The sequence below is a fragment of the Rhinolophus sinicus genome, chromosome 15, assembly GCF_057876585.1.
Source record: "Rhinolophus sinicus isolate RSI-liver-muscle chromosome 15, RSI-T2T, whole genome shotgun sequence".
NCBI classification, from domain to species: Eukaryota; Metazoa; Chordata; class Mammalia; order Chiroptera; family Rhinolophidae; genus Rhinolophus; species Rhinolophus sinicus.
This window is the reverse complement of record NC_142515.1, coordinates 125,134,813-125,155,397: the sequence shown is the minus strand read 5'-3', so window position 1 is coordinate 125,155,397 and position 20,585 is coordinate 125,134,813. Positions and strand designations below refer to the sequence as shown.

General features: G+C 37.0%; 1 protein-coding gene across 2 annotated transcripts in view; it reads right to left on the bottom strand.

The window, feature by feature from the left end:
• Positions 1 to 20,585, bottom strand: part of SCLT1 (sodium channel and clathrin linker 1) — a 95,697-nt gene that overhangs the window by 14,178 nt on the left and 60,934 nt on the right. For both annotated transcript variants that reach the window (XM_019749028.3, XM_019749029.3), the window contains 3 exons: positions 18,803 to 18,948; positions 15,814 to 16,006; positions 9,424 to 9,620 (listed from right to left, as the gene is read on the bottom strand). In XM_019749028.3, the coding sequence (XP_019604587.3) occupies positions 9,424 to 9,620; positions 15,814 to 16,006; positions 18,803 to 18,948 (536 nt within the window). The remainder of the gene's footprint in view (positions 1 to 9,423; positions 9,621 to 15,813; positions 16,007 to 18,802; positions 18,949 to 20,585) is intronic.

Sequence of the window (20,585 nt, the reverse complement as noted above, 5' to 3'; positions counted from 1 at the left end):
CAGAACCGAAATCTTTAAGTAGGCAGGGCCAGGGTTGGGTTTGCTTTTTAGGAAAGCAAGTCTGACAGCGGTATGAACGGTGGAATAGATGGGGCGAAACTCCTAACAGAGAACCCGGAGTGAAGGGGGCTACTTTCACAGCCCCGGTTAAGGAGGTGAAGGGCCCAACCAATGGCAAGGGCAGGTATGGTACTGCCTGTTACACACACACACACACACACACACACACACACACACACACACGCAAGCACTTCTGTGGGACAGACTGCTGCACCTGCAGTAGCAAAGGGACCTGCACGGCTTCAGTTCTGTGAGATACCGCCATGGTACCTTTGTGGGGACAGAGCCCCAGAGAGTAGTTTACAGGCTCTCGGCCTCACGTGGAAAGGTGCTGGCTCGGTGGTGGATGGCCGTCGGCTGTGGCTGATTGGCCGTAGGCTGTGGCTGATTGGCCGTCGGCTGTGGCTGATTGGCCGTCGGCTGTGGCTGATTGGCCGTCGGCTGTGGCTGATTGGCCGTTGGCTGTGGCCGGTTAGCCGATTGGCCACTGGTATAACTGCTGCGGCTACGGAGCAGAGCCGAGGAGAGCGGAAGAGAGCAGAGGAACAGAGCCGAGGAGAGTGGAAGAGAGTTGTCAGTCGGTCGGTTGGCGGAAAGCGGATGGCTTGTCGCGCGTCCGGTGGGCCCAGCCTCCAGTGAGACCATAGTGGTATGACTCCCTTACCTATGGCTCCGTGGGTGTTCCTTTTCAGCCTCACCATGTCCTGCGTTCTTGTGTGGGGAGCGGGAGCAGAGACCCCGCAGGCCGCCCCGCACGACAAGCTTGTAAAAAGGTTCTGCGCAGTCCCATTCCCACCAATACTACAGCCACTTCCTGTTTCCCCAAGTACTGACGGGCACTGCGTGTTAACCATCTTTTACAGTTTTGCCAACTTGCTGGGTAAACTTATTGTTTAAATTCGTGTATCTTCAGTGAATCGTATGGCTGCTGGCTTGGTATGATTAAAGGAGCTCTGTATTTCTGCTTTTGCGAGCTGCCAATTCACATACTTTGTCTATCATTCTACTAGGCTGTTAATCTTTTTCTTAATTATTCAATTCTTGATGGTTTCTGAATACTAATCCTTTATTTTTGTCATTTCTCTTTTATCTTTGGTATCTTTCTTCATATATAATTTAACTTTTATGGCTAAATCAATTAATTAAAATTTTTCTTTTTTGGATTCTGGGTTTTGTGTTTTGACAAGAAAAACTTTTCCATTCCAAGATAATAAAAATAATCTTCTCTCTTTTCATATCTTCTTTTTCTATTTAGCTCTTCAATCCATCTGGAATTTATTTTATATATGAAATGAGAAATATTCTAAATGATTTAAAAATTTTCAAACATCATCTTTTCACCACTGATTTGAAATGCCACATTATCACAAACAAAATTTCCAATTTTACATGGTTTCTGTTTTTCTGTATTGTGCTCCAGTGATCTGTCTCTGGGCAACACCATCACACAGCTTTACATATTTTGATATCTGGCAGGGCAAATGCCACCTCATTTTTTTCTCATAGAGGTTTTTAATTTAATCTATAAAAATAACTATCATTCAAGTAAGACTAGTACAGATATATTACAGATGCTGTGTATTAATAACCAATTATTAATAGTCTCCTCTTGGAAGCTCAAAATTCTCTTTATTACATACAATTCAGCATAGAAGAGTAACTAAGAGGGAATAATCACAAATAAATAAAATTGTACAAACTAAACTAAACGTCAAGCTGAAAGAAGATACCACAGAGGAGCTCAAATTTTTAAAAAGCTCCTGATACTAAGATGAAGAACTTCCTTCTATGAAAAAATTATTTTACTTAATTATTTTGTGTTACATTTCATTCTGGCTGTACTTACTTATGGGGAGAAATTAAGAAATCACATTTAATTGTCAGTTGTCAGAGTAGAGGTTTCCTAAGGCAGCAAAAGTAGTGCAGAGAGGACTCCAGCTTTCGCCCTCAGGGTTTCCTGGCTATGCTGGGATTTGGTTTCAGCTCTAATGTTCTTTAATTGGACTAAGTAGGTGGATACACAGTAAACAAGAAAGTAGCCAGTTTATAAGAAATTAATTGTTATGAACTAAAGAGGACACGTTTTTAAAGGGCATATTTTCTGGGGGAAAGTTTTGATGATTACTGTGGCACAGTAATGGCACTGGAAAGCAGGATGTTGGGCCCTAACCTAAAAAAGTTCATTTTTGATAGCTCTTAATAAATACTTTTACATGAATGATAGAATGCATAAGTTGGTGATATATACAGAGAAACTCTTACAGGGGAAGTCAAATGCATCAAATGAGCCATTTACTTTTTTAATGTATTTTATGTATTTAATGTAGTTTATTTTGTAATTTATTATTAATAAAAATCCTAACTGGTTGAAGACTTGGATTTTATTATTCAATAGTTCTAAAAACAAAACCATATCTAAGCAAAACAAATGAATTTTTCCCCAAAGATACAGAAATACCAGCTAGTGGTTAGCCTGGTATACTACTGGTACAACACAGCGTACGTCACAAGGTCGCAATTGTAAATATGTCTAATATAGAGCACCACGTTCATAACATATTGTTTTCATTGGAATAAGCATACATTTAATTTTCTACTTCAAAAACTATAAATTATGGTTGCCATGTAATTCTGTATTACAACCAATAGGTGAGATATATCAGTGAAAATACTTTAGGTATTTTTTTAATGTAGAAAGATTTTTGACTTGATTTCATATATATTCCTCAGTATTATTTATGTCTCCAAAGAGGAGGGATACAATTCATATACATATATATATATATATATATATATATACATATATATATGTATATATATATATATATATACATATATATATGTATATATATATATATATATATATATATATATATGATATTTACATTATTTCATAAATAACCCTAGCAACCTAATGTAGTTTTTATTCTTATTGATGATAAAATTGAGGCTTGGAAAAATTAAGTGGCTTGTACATAATCGCACATCGGTGGGGCAGACCATGGGTTTGAATCTAGGGTTTTAGTTTTGTATATACCCCAACAGACTCCTGCACTAAGATCTTAAGTTAGTCATTCATACTGTGCAAAAAAATTTTAGACCTCTAAAAATTGATATTTTAATAGTTTGTTGCTTAAGGCTGTTTATAAATATATGATTCTAAAGCTTATGTTTTCAATACCTAAAGGCTGTCAAATTAAGATTATACATAAAAGATGGAGACTATTTTGGGAAAACATATGCAGTGTTCTAGGATTCCATGTAAACTGGAAATAAAATGAACACAATGCCTTCAGTTATGTGCCAAATGGATGATTTGGAAAGTTCATATTAATTCTGAAACATTACTTAATAAGCTTTGAGAACAACGTAAATTCTTAGCAATGACATAGAGATTGAGTTTGATATAAATTCAAATTGATAGAAATGGTAAAATAATTAATTCAGTAAAAGCAGAGATGAAATTGCCAAAAAGCTGGTAGCAGAGTAAACCTCTATTAGTAGAGATCTTTGTAATCTGACTCCCCAACTTGAATGTAGTGTCTCCAATGGCAGGGTGAGATTTTTGCACTTTTGTACTGATATTAAAAAACTATTTTTAAAAATATCGCATAATAAATAAAAAACAATCTTACCCATACTCGCTGACAAGTAATGGTATTATTCTCTTGATTTGGAAGGAAATATTCGATTCCCTTTTTTTTTCCTTTTTATCTAAGAGGCAAAAAAAATCACTAAATCACTGAAAATTTGGTATTTTCTACTTATTTTGGGTTTGGAAGGGCATTTACCAAGGCTTGGCTTTTAAGGTTGGACAGAAAAGGGGGTAAGGTTTGAAAGTGAAATAGGTCCTCGTTATATTTACTGGCTCAAATGTACAACTGGAGTTAAGACACAAAGTGCTTGTTGACGACTTGGGGTGGGCAGGGCTTTGTTACCTGATGTGAGCTGCTCAGCACATCTGAGCAGGTGTGCCAGTGGTGGTGGGAAGTCTAAGTAAATTTACAAGCCAAGATTTCATTTGACTAGGAATGTTGCTTAGAAATAAATTAATAGATACAGAGAATATTCTGATGGTCACCAGATAGGAGGGGGGGTGGAGGGCAGGGTGAAAGGGTGAAGGGATTAAGAAGTATAAACTGGTAGCTACGAAATAGTCATGGGGACGTAACGGACAGCGTACGGAACGTAGTCAGTGATATGGTACAAACTATGTATGGTGCCACGTAGGGACTAGATTTTTCAGGGGGATCACTTTGTAAGTTACAAAAACGTCAAATCACTGTGCTGTCCACCTGAAATTAATATAATAATGTGTGTCAACTGTAATTGAAAAATTTAAAAAAATATATTTAAAAAAGTAGAAGGCTGGTTGATTTGTTTTACGTTGCGTATTCCATGGACTATTTCTATTTATTTTTCTCTTAGGGCTGTTAACCATTTCATGTTGCTATTTTAGGCATTTCATTTTTTTGGAAAATAATTTTCAGAAAAGATGCTCTGTGTTTAATTGAGACTCCACCAGGGAGGCAGCACAGCACAGCCGAGGTGGGACCTATGGGGCAGATTCAGGGTTTGGCCGGACACCGCAGAGGGACCGCTCATCTATTGTTACGGCAGAGTCTCTGCAAAAAGATGCACATGGGGATAGAAATGGAAGCTCTCTTACACTTGTTTCTCTTTTCTCAGAGAAAAGAAGAGAGGTCATCAACTCAAAGTGAGGATGGGGAGGAGTCGCAAAAGGTTTGAAGAAAGACAGGGGGTGTGAAACAGTCACCACGGAGAGTAGAAGACACAGACGGATTGCACAGCAGCCTCTGGGCCCTTCTGTGATCACGAGTGCACACTGAAACCCCCAGCACTGCTGTGCTTTTCTCCAGCCACCTGAGCAGAGCAGATGAAGGCTCCAGAGCGCGACAGGTAGGACTAACCAGGGCTTGTTTGGCAAAGGAAAGAAGGGAAGGAGGGCAGGAGAGTTGAGGAGGGTTACCCTGCTGACCTCTAAAACTGCAGTCTCTAAAAACACACACGTTGCCTATTCCCCTTTCTGCTTGTTTTTTCTTTTTAGCACTTATCATTATCTATCACGTTACGTGTTTGATTTCTCTTATTTCCTGTCTGTCTCTCCTACTGTGAAATCTCCATGAAGGCAGGGATTTTTGTCTGTTTTGTTCACTGCTACTGCCTTTTCAAAGGTATGATTCCTTACTGTTTAAAAGCAAAGCAGTTGTTACAGTATCTGTGCTCCCCACTCCCCACCACTGCTCTGTGATTTAACAAAGAGAAGTGACTGGCTGGTTGATTACCTAGCAGCTACTTTTAAAGGACTGAATAACGGATATAATTTTGATCTGTAAAACTGGTACTATTAATTTCCTATTCTTGTTATAATAAAGAGACCTTAAGGTGATGGAGGTTTCTCTAAAATTTTCTTAAGTAGAAGAGAGTGATAAAAAGTGGAAAATGGAAAGTGATGAGAAATGAGATTGGAACACATGTAAGGACCAGATCAGAAAATCCCTGTAGCCAATTTACTCCTAATTGGGGATATGAAGTGATGGGAGAATGGAATGAATTAACAAGATTTATAAGTTATCTCTGGCATAGTGTGGATTAGAGGAAAAATGGATTGGGGTTCCTGAAACCAATCAGAAAGTGGTGGCAGTAATCCAGATAAGTGATAAGGGTGGCCTGAACTAAGGCAGGGGCAGTGAGGAGAAAGGCAAGCGGATGGAAAAACAGAAGGAGGCAGGATCAGGCAGCCCTCACGATGGAGACAGCGAGGCAGGCGCCGGACGGCCTGTCTTTCTCATCATTCTGCGGACCACAGCCAGGTGGTTTTCAAGGTCCTGACTACGGGAAACTATAAGGCTACTTCCACAGTATCTGAAATTTAGCTAAAAATACCACTCCAAAACCCAATGAAAAACAAGTAATTTCCAGTGTTCAAAAGAATTAAGATGTTGTCACGATAGGCAGCAGAGCAGTATAGATGAGATTTCTTTGACTCAGGGCTCGCTCCAGTAAAGCCGTTTCTATTAGTCACATGTGGGGCTACCGACTCTGCTTGTTCATAAAGCTGCCATTGCATCTCAGATTCCGGCCGAAGGGACTCTTCTGGGTCTTGTACTGCTAGCTAGCAAACTCCTTTAAAAATCCCATTTCAATAATTCTCAAATAAATCGCCTGTACACATTTACAGAACACTTACCAAGTGCCCCACGCCATGCTGTGGACTGTATGGTTACATAAATCTCTCTGCTCATCTGTTCGTATTAATTCAACAAAGACTGAGTCAGTAACTGCCGGTTCACAGAGGTCTGTAATGTATGACTAACGTGCTCTTATGCAGACTTTAGAAGACGAGTTCGAACATGACTGGAGAAACATCCTAATCCAAGCCACACTGTTTTGTGAAATATTTCCTCCTCTACAAGTATGCCCTGGATACAAGAAGTACTGATTCTTAAAAATGACTGTCCTCAGGCGTAGTGTCTACCTCCTGGACTATGGATTCCCTCATCGTCAACAGTGCTCATAACAATTCTTAGCATGAACAGCACTTTTAAAAGTCTCTAAGATGAGAAACAAGTTTCACTATACGGCAGTGCTGTAAGTTTCTTAGGAATTCCAGTTTCTCAGTGATGCAGTCTGTTAAATAGTAGGGTACATTATTCTTTATCCTGTTTCACCAGTTCTAAGTCATTTCAAAAACGAGGATTCTGCAGAAAGGGTCAAAGTTGGAAGGAGAATTTGGTCTAGAAAAGAAACAATAATTGAGAAATTCATTGGCTTCAATTCACTCACTCACTCACTCATTCCTTCAACAAATATGTTCTGAGTACATCCCAGGGCTGAACCGTCTTTTAGGGTCTAGGGATACAGTGGAGAACACAAGATACAAGTTACGTTATGGAGCTGATATTCTCATAGGGAAGAAAGAAAATAAAAAATGTAAGGAAGGAAATAGAAAATGTAATTACTGATAGTGATGAATGCTTTGAGGAGAAACAAATGTGGGTAATGGGACAGAATAACTTGTTAAGGGCAGGGCCTTGTCTTATTTATCTTTGTATTTCTAGCATCATGCAGATTGCTTAGAAAAGAGTGGTCACTCACATGTTTGCCACATAAATTGAGTTTTTAGGTGTCTGCTTTTGTTTCTGGAAGTACCTATGTAAATCTGCTAACCGAAGTATTAGGCTCTTTAAATTAATTGTAAGGTGCAATTCTAACTTAATAGAGTTGAGAGAGAGAGAGAGAGAGAGAGAGAGAGAGAGAGAGAGAGAGAGAGAGAGAGAGAGAAAACCAAGATGCTACTGATCCTGCTGAATACTTTTAAAAGTGTATTAAAACTCTGAATCCTAGCAAATTTGGATATTTTCAGTTAAGTTTACTAATAACATAAAGCAGGTGTATAAAATATTAGTTAGCTTCTATTACTGCAGAGTTATTATACATCATTTCAATAATTTACATACTATTTTTAATACAAAGATAATGTAAAATGTATTCATTACTGATTTATTCATTACTTTTTTTTCCCCTGAAAACTATGGAAAAATCAAATAACAGGACACAGAAAGGGGAGGCACAGCCTTTCTCTTAAACTTGATGCACACTATCTGCCAGGTGACAAAAGCTTTCTCTGAGTAGATCTACATTTCTAGTCATCAAAGTGTACGGACGAAAAAGCTACGCCAGAAAATAGGACACGACATCTTTGCAGGGCAACCTCTGCATGGGCAGTCACTCCCTAAGCAAGAAGTACCGTTAAAAAGTCCGCTACATCTTTCAAGGTATTTTAAAGATCTCAGCCAATACAAGCAACTGACGCTTTTTTATCTCCCATGTCAACACTGTGCTACAAAGAAATCAAAGTCAGACACTTCTATCTAGCCCATTAGAATAACATGTCCTTACCTCCTGGGCCTAGGGAACTACACTATTTTAGTTGCTGCTTCAAGATACAATATAGTTGTTTTTAAATGTTGTCTTTCCTCAGTTTTGAGGCTCTGGCTGGGGACGGGTCAGTTTCTCTTCTTGAGCAGCTGACTGAATTCACACTCCCAACCTCTCCCCTTACCGAGCTCTCACACTCTGGTCACTGTACACCTGTGTTTACTGCCTCAAGGTTAGATATCAGACGACAAGGGACAGTCTTATGCCCCAGAGCCCGCGGAAAATATTCAAATTAGCCAATCCTAACCCTGTTTACCCTGCCTCATTCCTGCCAGAGGAAACCAGAATAAAGGTGCCTGCCCACTGTTCCCCCTACTCCCTTGCCGTGTGACAGACCCCAGGGCTTCCCGTGAGTGGCCCCAGGTGGTGTGCTGTGTTCACCCCAGGGAACTATAAGTACAGAAACTAAACTCTTTCCAGTTCTCTCTCTTGATTTGTGTCTGGCCGCACTATACTTCACTCAAGGTAATATGGTTAAAACACAAGGGTATCCGCATATTTTAGTTAAGAAATAATACTAAGATCAACTGCAACAGTTCTAATTGATTAATTTTGTAGCTGTAGTTCATTTCAACTTCCAGGATGCTGTAATGACCACAGACACATGTAAACTCTGCATAAAACAAAAGTTATCCGAAGCGTAGCTTTCACCCAGATATAATATTGTCAATCGCTGTGCTAACTGAGGTGAGCACACATTGCTAAAGAGTATGTTTGGATCCAGTAAAGGTATATTAGGTTATTCAAATTAATCAATCCATTAAAAACTCCACAACACTTCAAAACATTAAAGAGATGAAAAGAGCAAAAAGTCCCAAGGCAATCTTTGAACAAAAGCTCATAATGAGAAAAATAAGCAGACTATCGGGGCACCAATTCTTCCTGTGCCCTGGAAGGAATTTACAACACCCCACATTTAGGTTCTGGTGTGTTGAACATTTAAGCTTGATCAGATCACTTTGCTGAAAGCCCTCTACAGCATCCCATCTCATTCAGCAGAAAAGCTCATGTTCTTTCTGGGCAGGGGTCAGCAAACGTTTCCTTCAAAGGCCAGAGAGCACATAATTTAGGCTTTGCAGGCCAAACAGATTCTGTCACAAGTATACAACATTATTTTGCTAGACTTATGTGCAAATAGTATTAAGATTCTAAACTGCCATGTCCCACAAAAATCATTGGATTTTGCAGAATAGGTATAAAATCGACCAAAACACATATTAGTTTTGGTTTGTAACGCTTAATATTTTTCTTAATAGTTCAAGAAATATTTGCTGAATAAAAAATGTTAGTACAAGGTCCAGAATTATACATTTTTTACAAAAAGATGATGGCACAGACCTCAAACTAAAGGTTAAATAATTTCTTCTGTAAAATATATCGGATGATTAATAGTGGACTTACTTTAGCATACTGACTCTCACTTCTGCACTTTCAGTAAGTTTCGTTGTTTCTTCTTTCCACCTATTGGCTGCCTTCTGTTGAGTCGCTAAGAGATGCCTGAGTTCCATGGTGGAATTCCGATTGCTGTCTTCCATTTCTCTCAACTGCACTTCAAACCCACGTTCCTTTATTGAAAATTCATGTTCCATTGTACTGATCTAGGGAATAAAATGAACACAGCAGCTTCTTTTTCTTTTTTGTTATTCTAAGAGGTATCTAAGAGAGCGATCAATGATATATACAAAAGAAATCAATCACTGTACTGTCTGCAGCACAACTGTTTGGATGAGAAATCTATACAAAAATTAACAATTTGTTTTCATCACAAATGAAGACATTCTATATTACAGTATAAATTTAGTGAAACCAGAATTATGATGGTCTACAAGTTTTTTGCAACATTTCCCCTCACACCTTAAAATGCCATCTAATATAAAACTACTCTCTTTAGTTTTACTTTTGTTGCCATAATGTTCATGCTCTCAGTAACTGAGAGTTAAGTTTTTACTCAAACCATTTAGAAAAAAAAAATGTTTACCGGTTTTTTGGAAAGGCTACCATCAGAAAGAGCCAAAAGGAGGAGACACATAGGACAAGGCACAGGACTCAGGGGACAATCGGGGCTTCTTGCCCTCACCACGTGATGTGCCATCCTCCTAGCACCTGATGTGTTTACCAACTCAGGAACCTCAAGCCTCTTTTCATTAGGATACTAAATCTCAGCTTGTCTTTCAAGGGGTTTGATAAAGTCAAAGAATATTATATATAGGATTTCCTTTATCGTTTCTGCTACAGTATAAATGTTTTTTCCCCCAGGAAAATAGAAGACTATAGTAATGATTTTCCGACTCTCATATGGAAATATCTTCAGTACATATCTAGGTAATGTCTGTCACTGTAGTAAAAATACCTTAATGCAGAACTAACATAGAGGTAAATGCTCTCTGGATACCCAGACGCTTTCTTGACTGGGATCCAGGAAGAGAAATAAGCCCTGATGCCTTAAGGCTTTCTCTTGAATTGCTTTCTCTTGTTGCTTCTAGAATGAAACTGCCGATTACCATCCTTGAGGCAACTGAGGAAACAGTTATTAGAACAATTTCTTTGGTATACTCTCAGTCAATATTTATCTTGCTACACTAAAGAAATATTGTAAAGAATACCTACCTTATGATATTTTAAAGTAATGTGCTTTAAAAATTTTCACAGCTGGCATGGTTCCTAGTAATTCACTAAATATGGCTACTTCCAAACTCAAAAAAGAATGAAAGGGGCCCCCAAAAGGGATCCAACTTTACTAACTCAAAAATCATCCAAGAAAACCCAACAATAGCAAAATCCATGGCTCATGGGGGGAAATTGCACACACCCCGTCTCCACTACCTCTGCTAAGTGCTACATGCTTCCTAAAGCGCTTCAGTTTGCTTTCTCAAATAGTACACAAGCAGAAATGTAAGACTTTATGAATACTGGCACTGGAGACACAACATTGATTTCTTAATTTTGTATTGCATTACTGCTGGGCAAGCCTCCCAGGCTCCCTGACTCCTGCTATTTCAGTAATATTTGAATGATTAAATGTTGCAAACTTAGATTTGAATATGCTCCCCTTTCTTGCCTCAATCTCCACTTTCTCAGGAGAAGCCTTGGTTCTGATGTCTTAGGCGTAACTGTCTCTGTTTCTCTCACACATATATTAAAAAATGATTTATGTGCCTGTGTCGTTGTAGAAATCTGCCTAGTTAACTCCCCATTGCCACTTGGAAAATCTATTTGCAGTGGGACAAGCCTTGCTGTAGGGTCAGCCCACTTCTACAAGCTGGTGTTAGGCCACTATTCTCCTTTCTTTGTTTCTGCCATAATGCCTTCTCATTCTTATCTTCTATTCACAGGGTGTCCCCTTTGCCTGGAATAACTTCCCTTCTGCTTACCTTCGTTATTTCTAGTCAACTTTCAGAACTCAGCTCAATTACTGTTTCTGCATGGTAATTCACTTACTATCTATCTAGGCAAGTCAAGTCCCTCTGTCGCAAGCTCTCACTATGCTTTTTCTGAAAAAAGTATTTACTAGTTTGTAAATATGTTGCAAGTTTGCCCACCTCTGTGAAAACTGTAAGTTTTTAGAACCTGACACATAGCAAGGTTGTCAAAACACATCTGTAGACTGAATAAATGACGGCCTTTTGATGTCAGAATTCAGTCTTTAAACAAACCCTGGGTCCTTTAGTTGATGCAATTCTGATTGTTAAACTGGATAGGTGTCAGTGATGCTGAAAGGCTACGGGCCACACAACTGGTCTGTCATGCAGTCCCACGAATGCCAGAATTCAGGACGCTGGACAGAGAGAAAGGACTCAGGTCTCCCTCCCATCTCCTGTGTGCCCTTCCTCTGCAGAGAACTACTCACACAAGTGGTAGGATTACTAACAAGTATCCATTTCCTAATTGTATGTACTGATGCAGGGTATTTACACCACAAAGTAATGGTAAGCCTTAGCAGAAAGGAAGGAATTAGGAAAGGAGAAAGCTAGAGCTGAAAGACACGCAGTGGCTTTAAAATCAAATGAAAGCCCTTCATATAATAAGTTATTAAGGTTTTCAGCCAACTGATTTCTCAATATTCAACTGTCTTGGTCTTTCTGGCTCCATTCAGTTTATCTCTGGAAGATCACATTCTTTTTCAAGGGGGAGAAGAGCAGCTGAGTGTAGCACGAGGCTCCTATGTTGTCAAAGAATCAGCTACAAAGCAGTTTGCCTGAGAGCGCGCCTCCTCCATGAAACAGAATTACAGCCTGTTAAAAGCGGTGACTACTACTCAGCTATAAAACGTAACAAATTCCTGACATAGGTAACAGGGTAGCCTGACTGTGATGCTGTGACTTAAAATAAACACGTTTGGTCTACATGCCCCATTTTGTCCCCATTTAGGAAGTTTTAAATCGAGATTACAGTGTATGCAGGATTAAACATATATGGTCACGTGCCGCTGACCCATGAGGATGCCCTCTGAGAAATGCATTGTCAAGCGATGTCATCGCTGTATGAACGGCATGGAATGCACTTACACACACCTCCATGGTGCAGCCCACTACGTAATTGTACGTGCTGTACTTGTACGTGCTCTACCACACGACTAGCAGTGCAGTAGGTTTGTTTACACCAGCATCCCCAAGCACATGAGTAATGAACACGTGGTGCTATGACAGCTATGATTATGTCACTAGGTCATAGGAATTTCTCAGCTCCATTATACTCTGACAGGACCACTGTCCATGGTTGACTGAAATACTGCTATATGGTGCATGACTATATATAAATAGATATGCATGTGATTTCTGTCTTATTTTTTTAAAGCTTGGGATTTTTTTTTAAAACATATAAATGCATTATAAATTATTTAGAAACATAATTTTAAACGACAATTCAGTGTTTTATAGACGTACCATTATTTAATTGTTTATTTCTAGATTGGTTGTTTCTAATTTGTTATTATAAATAATGCTTCAATGAACTTCTTTAATTATAGAATATTTTAATTATTTTCTTAAGAATGAATTTTAGATTCTAAATGTGTATCATTTTATACTTTCAGCTGCAAATTTACTCACACTAACATTGCAGTTAATTTTGAGTTTAAACTTTAAAAAAGTTGTTTATTAGCAATGTTTTTCTTAGTTTGTGAATTCTGTTCCATGTCTCATACATGCTCTTCTACTGGATTACAAATATTTTTCTTTTATATTTTTGAAGGTTTATATATGAAGGTTTTTGACTTTTTTCGTATTAACTAAAATGATTTCATCCACTTATTTCTTTTTGAAACATTTAAAAATGGCTTTAAATATTTAAAAATTTTATATACTTAAATCTATCAATATTTTCATTTGCAATTTCTTCCATTTTTTGTTTTGCTAAGAAAGTTCTTCCCATCTACTGGGTAAATATTTGACTACATTTCCTACTACTGTTTTATACTATCTTAAATTAATTAGTTATTAATCCATATGAAATTTATAATATGAAATGTTAAATATAAGATGGAGATATAATATTTTTTCAACAAAGCACATTGACTTTTTTGTTTTATTATGGGAGCCTTTAAGCATACACAAACTAGAATATTACAATGAATCTCTATGTGCTCATCAACCAGCTTCCATAATCATCAAACTCACTGTCACTCTTGTTTTATCTACACTCCCACCCACTTTCCTCTGCCAAGATTTATCTTTCTGTAACAATGAAGTACATAACTCTTAAAAGGACAACTTCCATTTTTACACACATCCTGACATACCAGAGTCACCACCCAGGTTTAGATACCCCAGGAGGCTCCATTGTGTGCCCTTCTAATCAGTACTCACCCATCTAAAACATAACCACTATTCTGATTTCCTCCTCATAGGTAATTTTACCTACTCTTCACTTTCATATAATGAAATTCATACCGTGTTTCCCCAAAAGTAAGACAGCCAGACAATCAGCTCTAATGCACCTTTTAGAGCAAAAATTAATATAAGACTTGGTCTTATTTTACTATAATATAAGACTGGGTCTTACATAATATAAAACTGGTTCTTATACTAATTTTTGCTCCAAAAGATGCATTAGACCTGATTGTCCAGCTAGGTCTTATTTTTGGGGAAACACAGTAGACTATAAACATTTTTTTTTATGTCTGGCTTCTTTGTTGAACATTATGTCTGCATGACTCGTCCACTATTGCTTATAGACATAGATCATTCTTTTTCATTGCTTCATCCATTCCATTATATGCATGTACTACAATTTATTTATATAAACTCATGTTGATGGGCATTTGAGTTGTTTTTGGTATTTTGATGAAAACTTCTATGAACATTCTTGTGGACATTTTGATGAACATAAGCACTCGTATCTGTTGGGTTTGTAGGCAGGGTTATCTGGCACAGTGTGTATGCATGTGCAGCTTTAAAAGATACTGCCAAATGGTGGTTGTACCAATTTACATTCCCAAAGTATCATAGGAAAATTCCAGTTGCTTTACATCTTTGTCCACACTTGAAATTGTTAATTTTTACATTTTATCCATTCTGGTAAGTACGTAGTGGTACTTCATCACAGTTTTAATTACATTTCCCTGATAAATCATGAAGTTAAACATTTTGTCACATATTCTTTTATGAAGTGGCTATTAAAGCCTTGCCTATTTTAGGAAATGGGATGTCTGTTATCTCCTTATTAATTGTTTTTTTCCTCATTAATAATTTCCTTATTAATTGGTAACTGTTTTTATATTCTAGATGAGTCCTTTTTTTGGTTGTATGAATTATATTTTCTTCTATTTTGTTTCACTGATCAAGTTGGTTATTCCTATGTTGATTACACACTGTTTTTATTCCTGTAGCTTTCTATCAAGTCTTGATATCCAGTAGTACAATTTTTTTCCCTTTGTTCTTCAAAGATTTCCCACAGACTAAAGTATGAAGTTATGAAGTACAAACTTCTTTGTATGATACATAAGGCTCTCTTTTGCAGGGTTCAAGCTTTTATAAATAACTATGGTGTTTAATACTTATAATAGGAGGCATTCTACAAATATATGTTGATATGAATTAGACTGGAATGTGACTATTTATGAGTCCTCATAGTAACCAAAAACAAAGTGAAACACTAGCACTACCACCCTATATTCTTACTATGAAACTAGAAGATACAGATCTTCATCCTCAAGAGTTGATGTCACTTGTTACAAAAGTCTCATGGAATGGAGAAAGGCAAGCAACATGTTGGTGGGGATACCTGTGCTTCTTGAAGTCCCGTAAACAGATTACCATGTTCCTACTGCCAAAGCATTAAAGAAGGGAGAGATGAGAAAGAAAACACAGGGACATATTTTTCTGGAGGAGACTTGTTCCTTGCCTTCCTCCCAGCATGGAATTTTCAGACTACCTATGAGCAGTCCTTGCAGCGTACTGATGCAGCATCCTCTGTACCGCTAGTTTTCGAGTTCAATTTTTGAGAGGCTATTATAGAGGGAGAAGAGAGGATGGCAGTCTGTAAAGTTATCTAATCTATAGTTTTGCTAGCACTGCACTGCTTAAATTGCTTTGGCAGGAATATCAGTATATTTCATGGATGGAAAATAATTTTTGTGTGTGTGTGGATAGTGAAAGCAATCATTTTCAAGTATGCTTGCCAAGTTCTACAATACAGAAAAGACTGGTTAACACTCTGCATTATGATTTAGAGCTATCTGATGAGAAGGGGGGAAAAAAAGGTCCTTAAAATGTTTTACTAGGTCTCTCTAAATATCTTCTATATTTTGATTTCCGTAAGCACACATTTAACTCTAACTCATCCTGAACATACCTTTAATTTTGCTTTTTTTTGAGCCTCGAGAGCAATCCTCCTCAGATCCTCAGTCTCTTTCTGTAACTGTTCATTTTCTTGCTGAAGTTTGAGCCTTTGTTCACTGACAAATCCACAGTTCTCTCTCTCAGACTCCAGTACATTTTGAAGTTTCTGAATCATTTCTTGGCAACGTGATATTTCTTCTGAGGAACTGATTTAAAAAAAAAGAAACGTAAACAATGATGTGTAATAGAAGTCAAGAAGTCTGCATATTTTATAGTATAAACTTTTGTTTTCTTTGTTCTGAGCCATTTCTCTTCACTGTAGACCTAAAATATGTTGTGTCACAATGTGATGCTATGCCAGGCAAATACATTTAACTTAGTAATCTTAACTAACAACAGACATTGAACGGTTATCATTCACCTAGAAAATCTATGTGAAACCTCTTTCAAACTTTTACTAACATTGAGAATCATTGTGTAAAGAGGCCTTCAAGAGGACAAACTGCAACTAATGGTAAGAAAGGTGAAGTAGTTAATAACCAAAACTCCTTTATTTCTTCAACTCCACAGAAAGACAGTAGTTGACTATATTCCCAAATTGTAATAAGACCTATTTCATATTCTCCTGTTATATGTCTTAGAAACAGTTTTTACAAACTTCTAGCTCTACGTATAAACTTCTTATTTAACATTAGTTTAAATAAGTTATATTTCTTGATCTTTCTCTACAATGGATTATTGGGTGGTACAATCAGCAAACCCGTACCTATATTGCTTCAATACACTGCTAACTTTTATTCCTCTTGCTTTGATTTCTATCTTTTCAATCCCAGAAAATCAAATACTGTGAACATTCCCTTGTTAATAGGTGTTACAAGGATATACAAGGCTCTCATTTCCCATAATACCCGCAGGTCTTATTTACTATCTAACCCTTGACTGATAAAGTTGCTAATGAAGTGATGGATATAGGTAATGATCATCAAAGGATGCTAAAATCAGAGATGCTAAGATCAGAAACAATCATACAGTATATCCCTCCAAATAGAAATCCAAAATACCACCATCTATGAAGAATTTTTACAAAAAAATGAAGTTGGATCACATTAAGCCTCTTGATTTAATTCGTAGTTTTTAAAAAATAATTATAGCATAAAAATAACAAAATAGTAGCTTCCTTTTATTGATCATCTACATGACAGATAGTTTACATATCTTATCAATTCTCATGTCAGATGAGGAAACTGAGGCTGAAAAGGCTAATAGACTCCAATCCTAGTAATATGTGTGCATTAGGTAATCTGAAAACTGCCTGTTACCAAACACCTAGCATTGCTGAAGAAAACGTGACAACGCTTCAACAATATATTTAAATGCATAGTTGCAATTGCAAGAATATAAGGGAAATAAGGCCAGAAATGGAGAGGATATTGAAACAGAGAATGTCAGAGAATGGCAGACGCACTGACTGCCCTGGGGTGGGGATTTCTGATCCTAACTAAGGGGCTTGGATTTGAATATCTATGTGTGCTATAGGAAGAGTTGTATCTTAGGTGGGGTGTAGGAACTCACGCTTTGAATAAAGCTGGATTCCACTGAATGGGCAGACTAGGAGAAAGGTCTATATAGTGTCAAAGGGAATCAACAAGGTAGTTTGTCTCACCCTAAGCATTACTTGAAAAATAAGTTTCTAATGCGATACCATAATCACTGGCCTGCTCAACTTGGAATGGGAATTTGAATGTAAACTACCCGAATGATCCAAGAATTCATAAGCCTTGAGGTCATCCTGAGCTGGTAATACTTTGGAGGCACCTGGCAGAAAAAAATTGCACGGCTTCCTTGAAGGGACATAACTAAAATCTATACAATTATTTCCACAGACAAAAGCCATTATATAAAGTATTATATACAATTATACAAACTACAAACTACAAAATATATGAGGAGAAAGAAAATCCATCATGACTAAGGAAGAGTAGAAACACAAATGAGAGACTCAGACAGAGCTTGAGGTACTTTAAATAACAGGATTATGAAATGGGGACTGTAAAATAAGCATGGCAACACTAAAGACGGTCCATCCTGCGGGGTACTTAAATGTGCTTTAAAATCCCATTTCAATTTTCTATATTGTTTTTGAGGGTTATCTCTTTGTGTAACTTTTTTTGGTGGTTTCTCTAGGTATGACACTACGTATACATACCATCAGAGTCCTGGTAGTGTTATTTACCAGTTCAAATGCAGTAAAGAAACCTTACTTTCTTTTATGTCTGTTTACCACCCCGTTTATAACACAATTGTCTTAACTATTTCCTACACGTACATTTAGAAGCAAAAGTGTTACAACTTTTGCTTCAACTGGCAAATATAATTTAGAAAGCTCAAGAGAATAAAGACTATTTATCCGTATTTTTGGTTACTGTGTTCGTCCTTCCTGATGTTCTAAGCTTCTTCTGTTTATTTAATTTTTCAATTACAGCTGACATACAAGATTATATTGGCTTGGTGGACAACACAGTGATTAGACATTTATATAATTTATGAAGTGATCACCCTGATAAATCCAGTTCCCATCTGACACCATACATAGTTATTACAATGTTACTGACTATATTCCCTACGCTGTACTTCACATCCCCATGACTATTTCGTAACTTCCAATTTGTACCTCTTAATCCTCTCCTTCCTTCCCCCATTAATTACTAGTTTTTAGGAACTACATGGGACAGAGAAACAAGGTAAATGACACCATGTATATGCATCTTATTTAACTGCCAAAAAGGAGAAATTTAAGATACAATGGTATAGTCCTATTAAATATTTTCTTCCTGAAGAAATTGGTCTTCAGAAATAATCTTGGAAAAAATCTATTAGGTGCTAAAAAAAATTTTTTTTAACATAAGATATAATTATTAGTATTATACAAAAAGTAAAGAATCTGTCAAAATTTTTATGAATTCTGAAAATGTTATTACAGGAAATCCTAAAGAAGATCTTACTTTATTTCAAGTTGTTTTATTTTCTTTTCTGCTGTCTTAAGTCTTAGCTGAAGATCATCTTTTGCTCTCTCTGCAACCAGGCATCTTTGGTGCATTGCTTCCAGTTTTCCGTAATCACTTTCATTCACTCTGCCTTCACGGCAAATCTGCAGAAGAGGCTTATATGTATATTACCTTAGAGAACAAAATTGTCCTAAGAAATGATAGGTTCAGAAACTGAAATTAAGGATAAGAAATCAAAACCCAGGATTATGCATTCATCTGTTTCCACTGTAATACATTAAAACATATCAATAATTTTGTTTGTTTCACAATGATAAAATACGATGCTAAAAACTGACATATACAATAATTGTTTATTTTTTGAAATTATTCATGCTCATTGTAAATTACTCAAATTGTTTTAATATTTTAAAAAGAAATGTAAAATAGCTGAAATAAAAAAAAAAAAGTACTCTAAATGTCACCACTCAGACATAACTGCTCTGATTCTTTGATGAATATTCTTCAAGTCAATTCTGTATTCCAACATTCAAAAACACAGATACATGCTGTGGTACAATGAGCAGAACTATCTGAAAGTGACTCCGAAATCCCACTCTGGGTTATCCCACTCTAGCTGGAGTGGGGGTTTCCCCTCACTGGGCAGGAGTGGTTGTACCCAAGCTCAGCTTCCATGAGACCGGCCCTGCTCCCACAACACAGAGACTATAACATGCCAAGAACTGCACAGTCTCCAAGTGCTAGGCAGCTCACATTTCCAGACAAATCCTACGCACAGTTACCCTTCAAATCCAGACTGCCTGGACAAAAAATAACCTGCGTCTTCTCCCACTTACAAGACTGCTTTGTCACTCTTGCTCTATAAAGAAGACAGACTATCACCCGTCAGTGTCCTGCTCCTATAATACAGACGTTTACTGCAGTCCCAGCGGTACTCTGCTACAGCAAGTGTGTCTGTGGGGCAGTGGAGACTAAGGAGCATTGCCTTATCGTTACCTGGTGCTGTTAGCCTTGTCACTTTTACATTTCCCCAGGAAAGCCTATGCTGTGAGATACGAAAAATTCATCCCAAACCCTGACATATATAGCCCGAGGCGATCTAAATGAAACATATCTGACAGAAACTAATAAGGCATCAACCTTGAAGGGGAGTGGTATAATCCCCACAAATGGGATTATACAAATGTTTTGTTTTGTAAATTACCCTTTTACTATCCAATGTTGTTACAATCTTTTTACATCAATAATATAAACATGCCATATACTTTTTATGCTACATAGCTCTTCTTTGAAAAAAATCAAACTTTGACTCTACCATTTAATACTTTTTAACACAGACAAGGTACTTAACCTCTACATGATAGTTCTTAATTCAGTACCTAAAACATAGCCTATGCTGAATCAAATTTAGTTTCCCCCTTTTTTCCCCAAGGCACTTTAGGAGAGTGGGCTATTTCCTGCTAATAAAAAAAGTTATTTAAGAAAAATATTTCAACTATAGACTTCTCACAATATTTTTTTTTCTCAAATATCATTGGAATATTTTTCCTAACTATGAAATAAAAATCTGTACTTTTAAAGGTAAAAATCATAGCAATGTTACAATTTTCTGGTTATAGATACTTATTATAAATAGCCTAAACCAAGTAAGAGTTGGCATAAAATTTAAAAAGAGAAGACAGACAAAATAAAATTTAGTTTTGCGATGAGAGTTAAGCAAGGAATATAGGTATTTCATAAAATTTGTACCTTTAAAATTAAAAAGTTTAAATAATGTGGC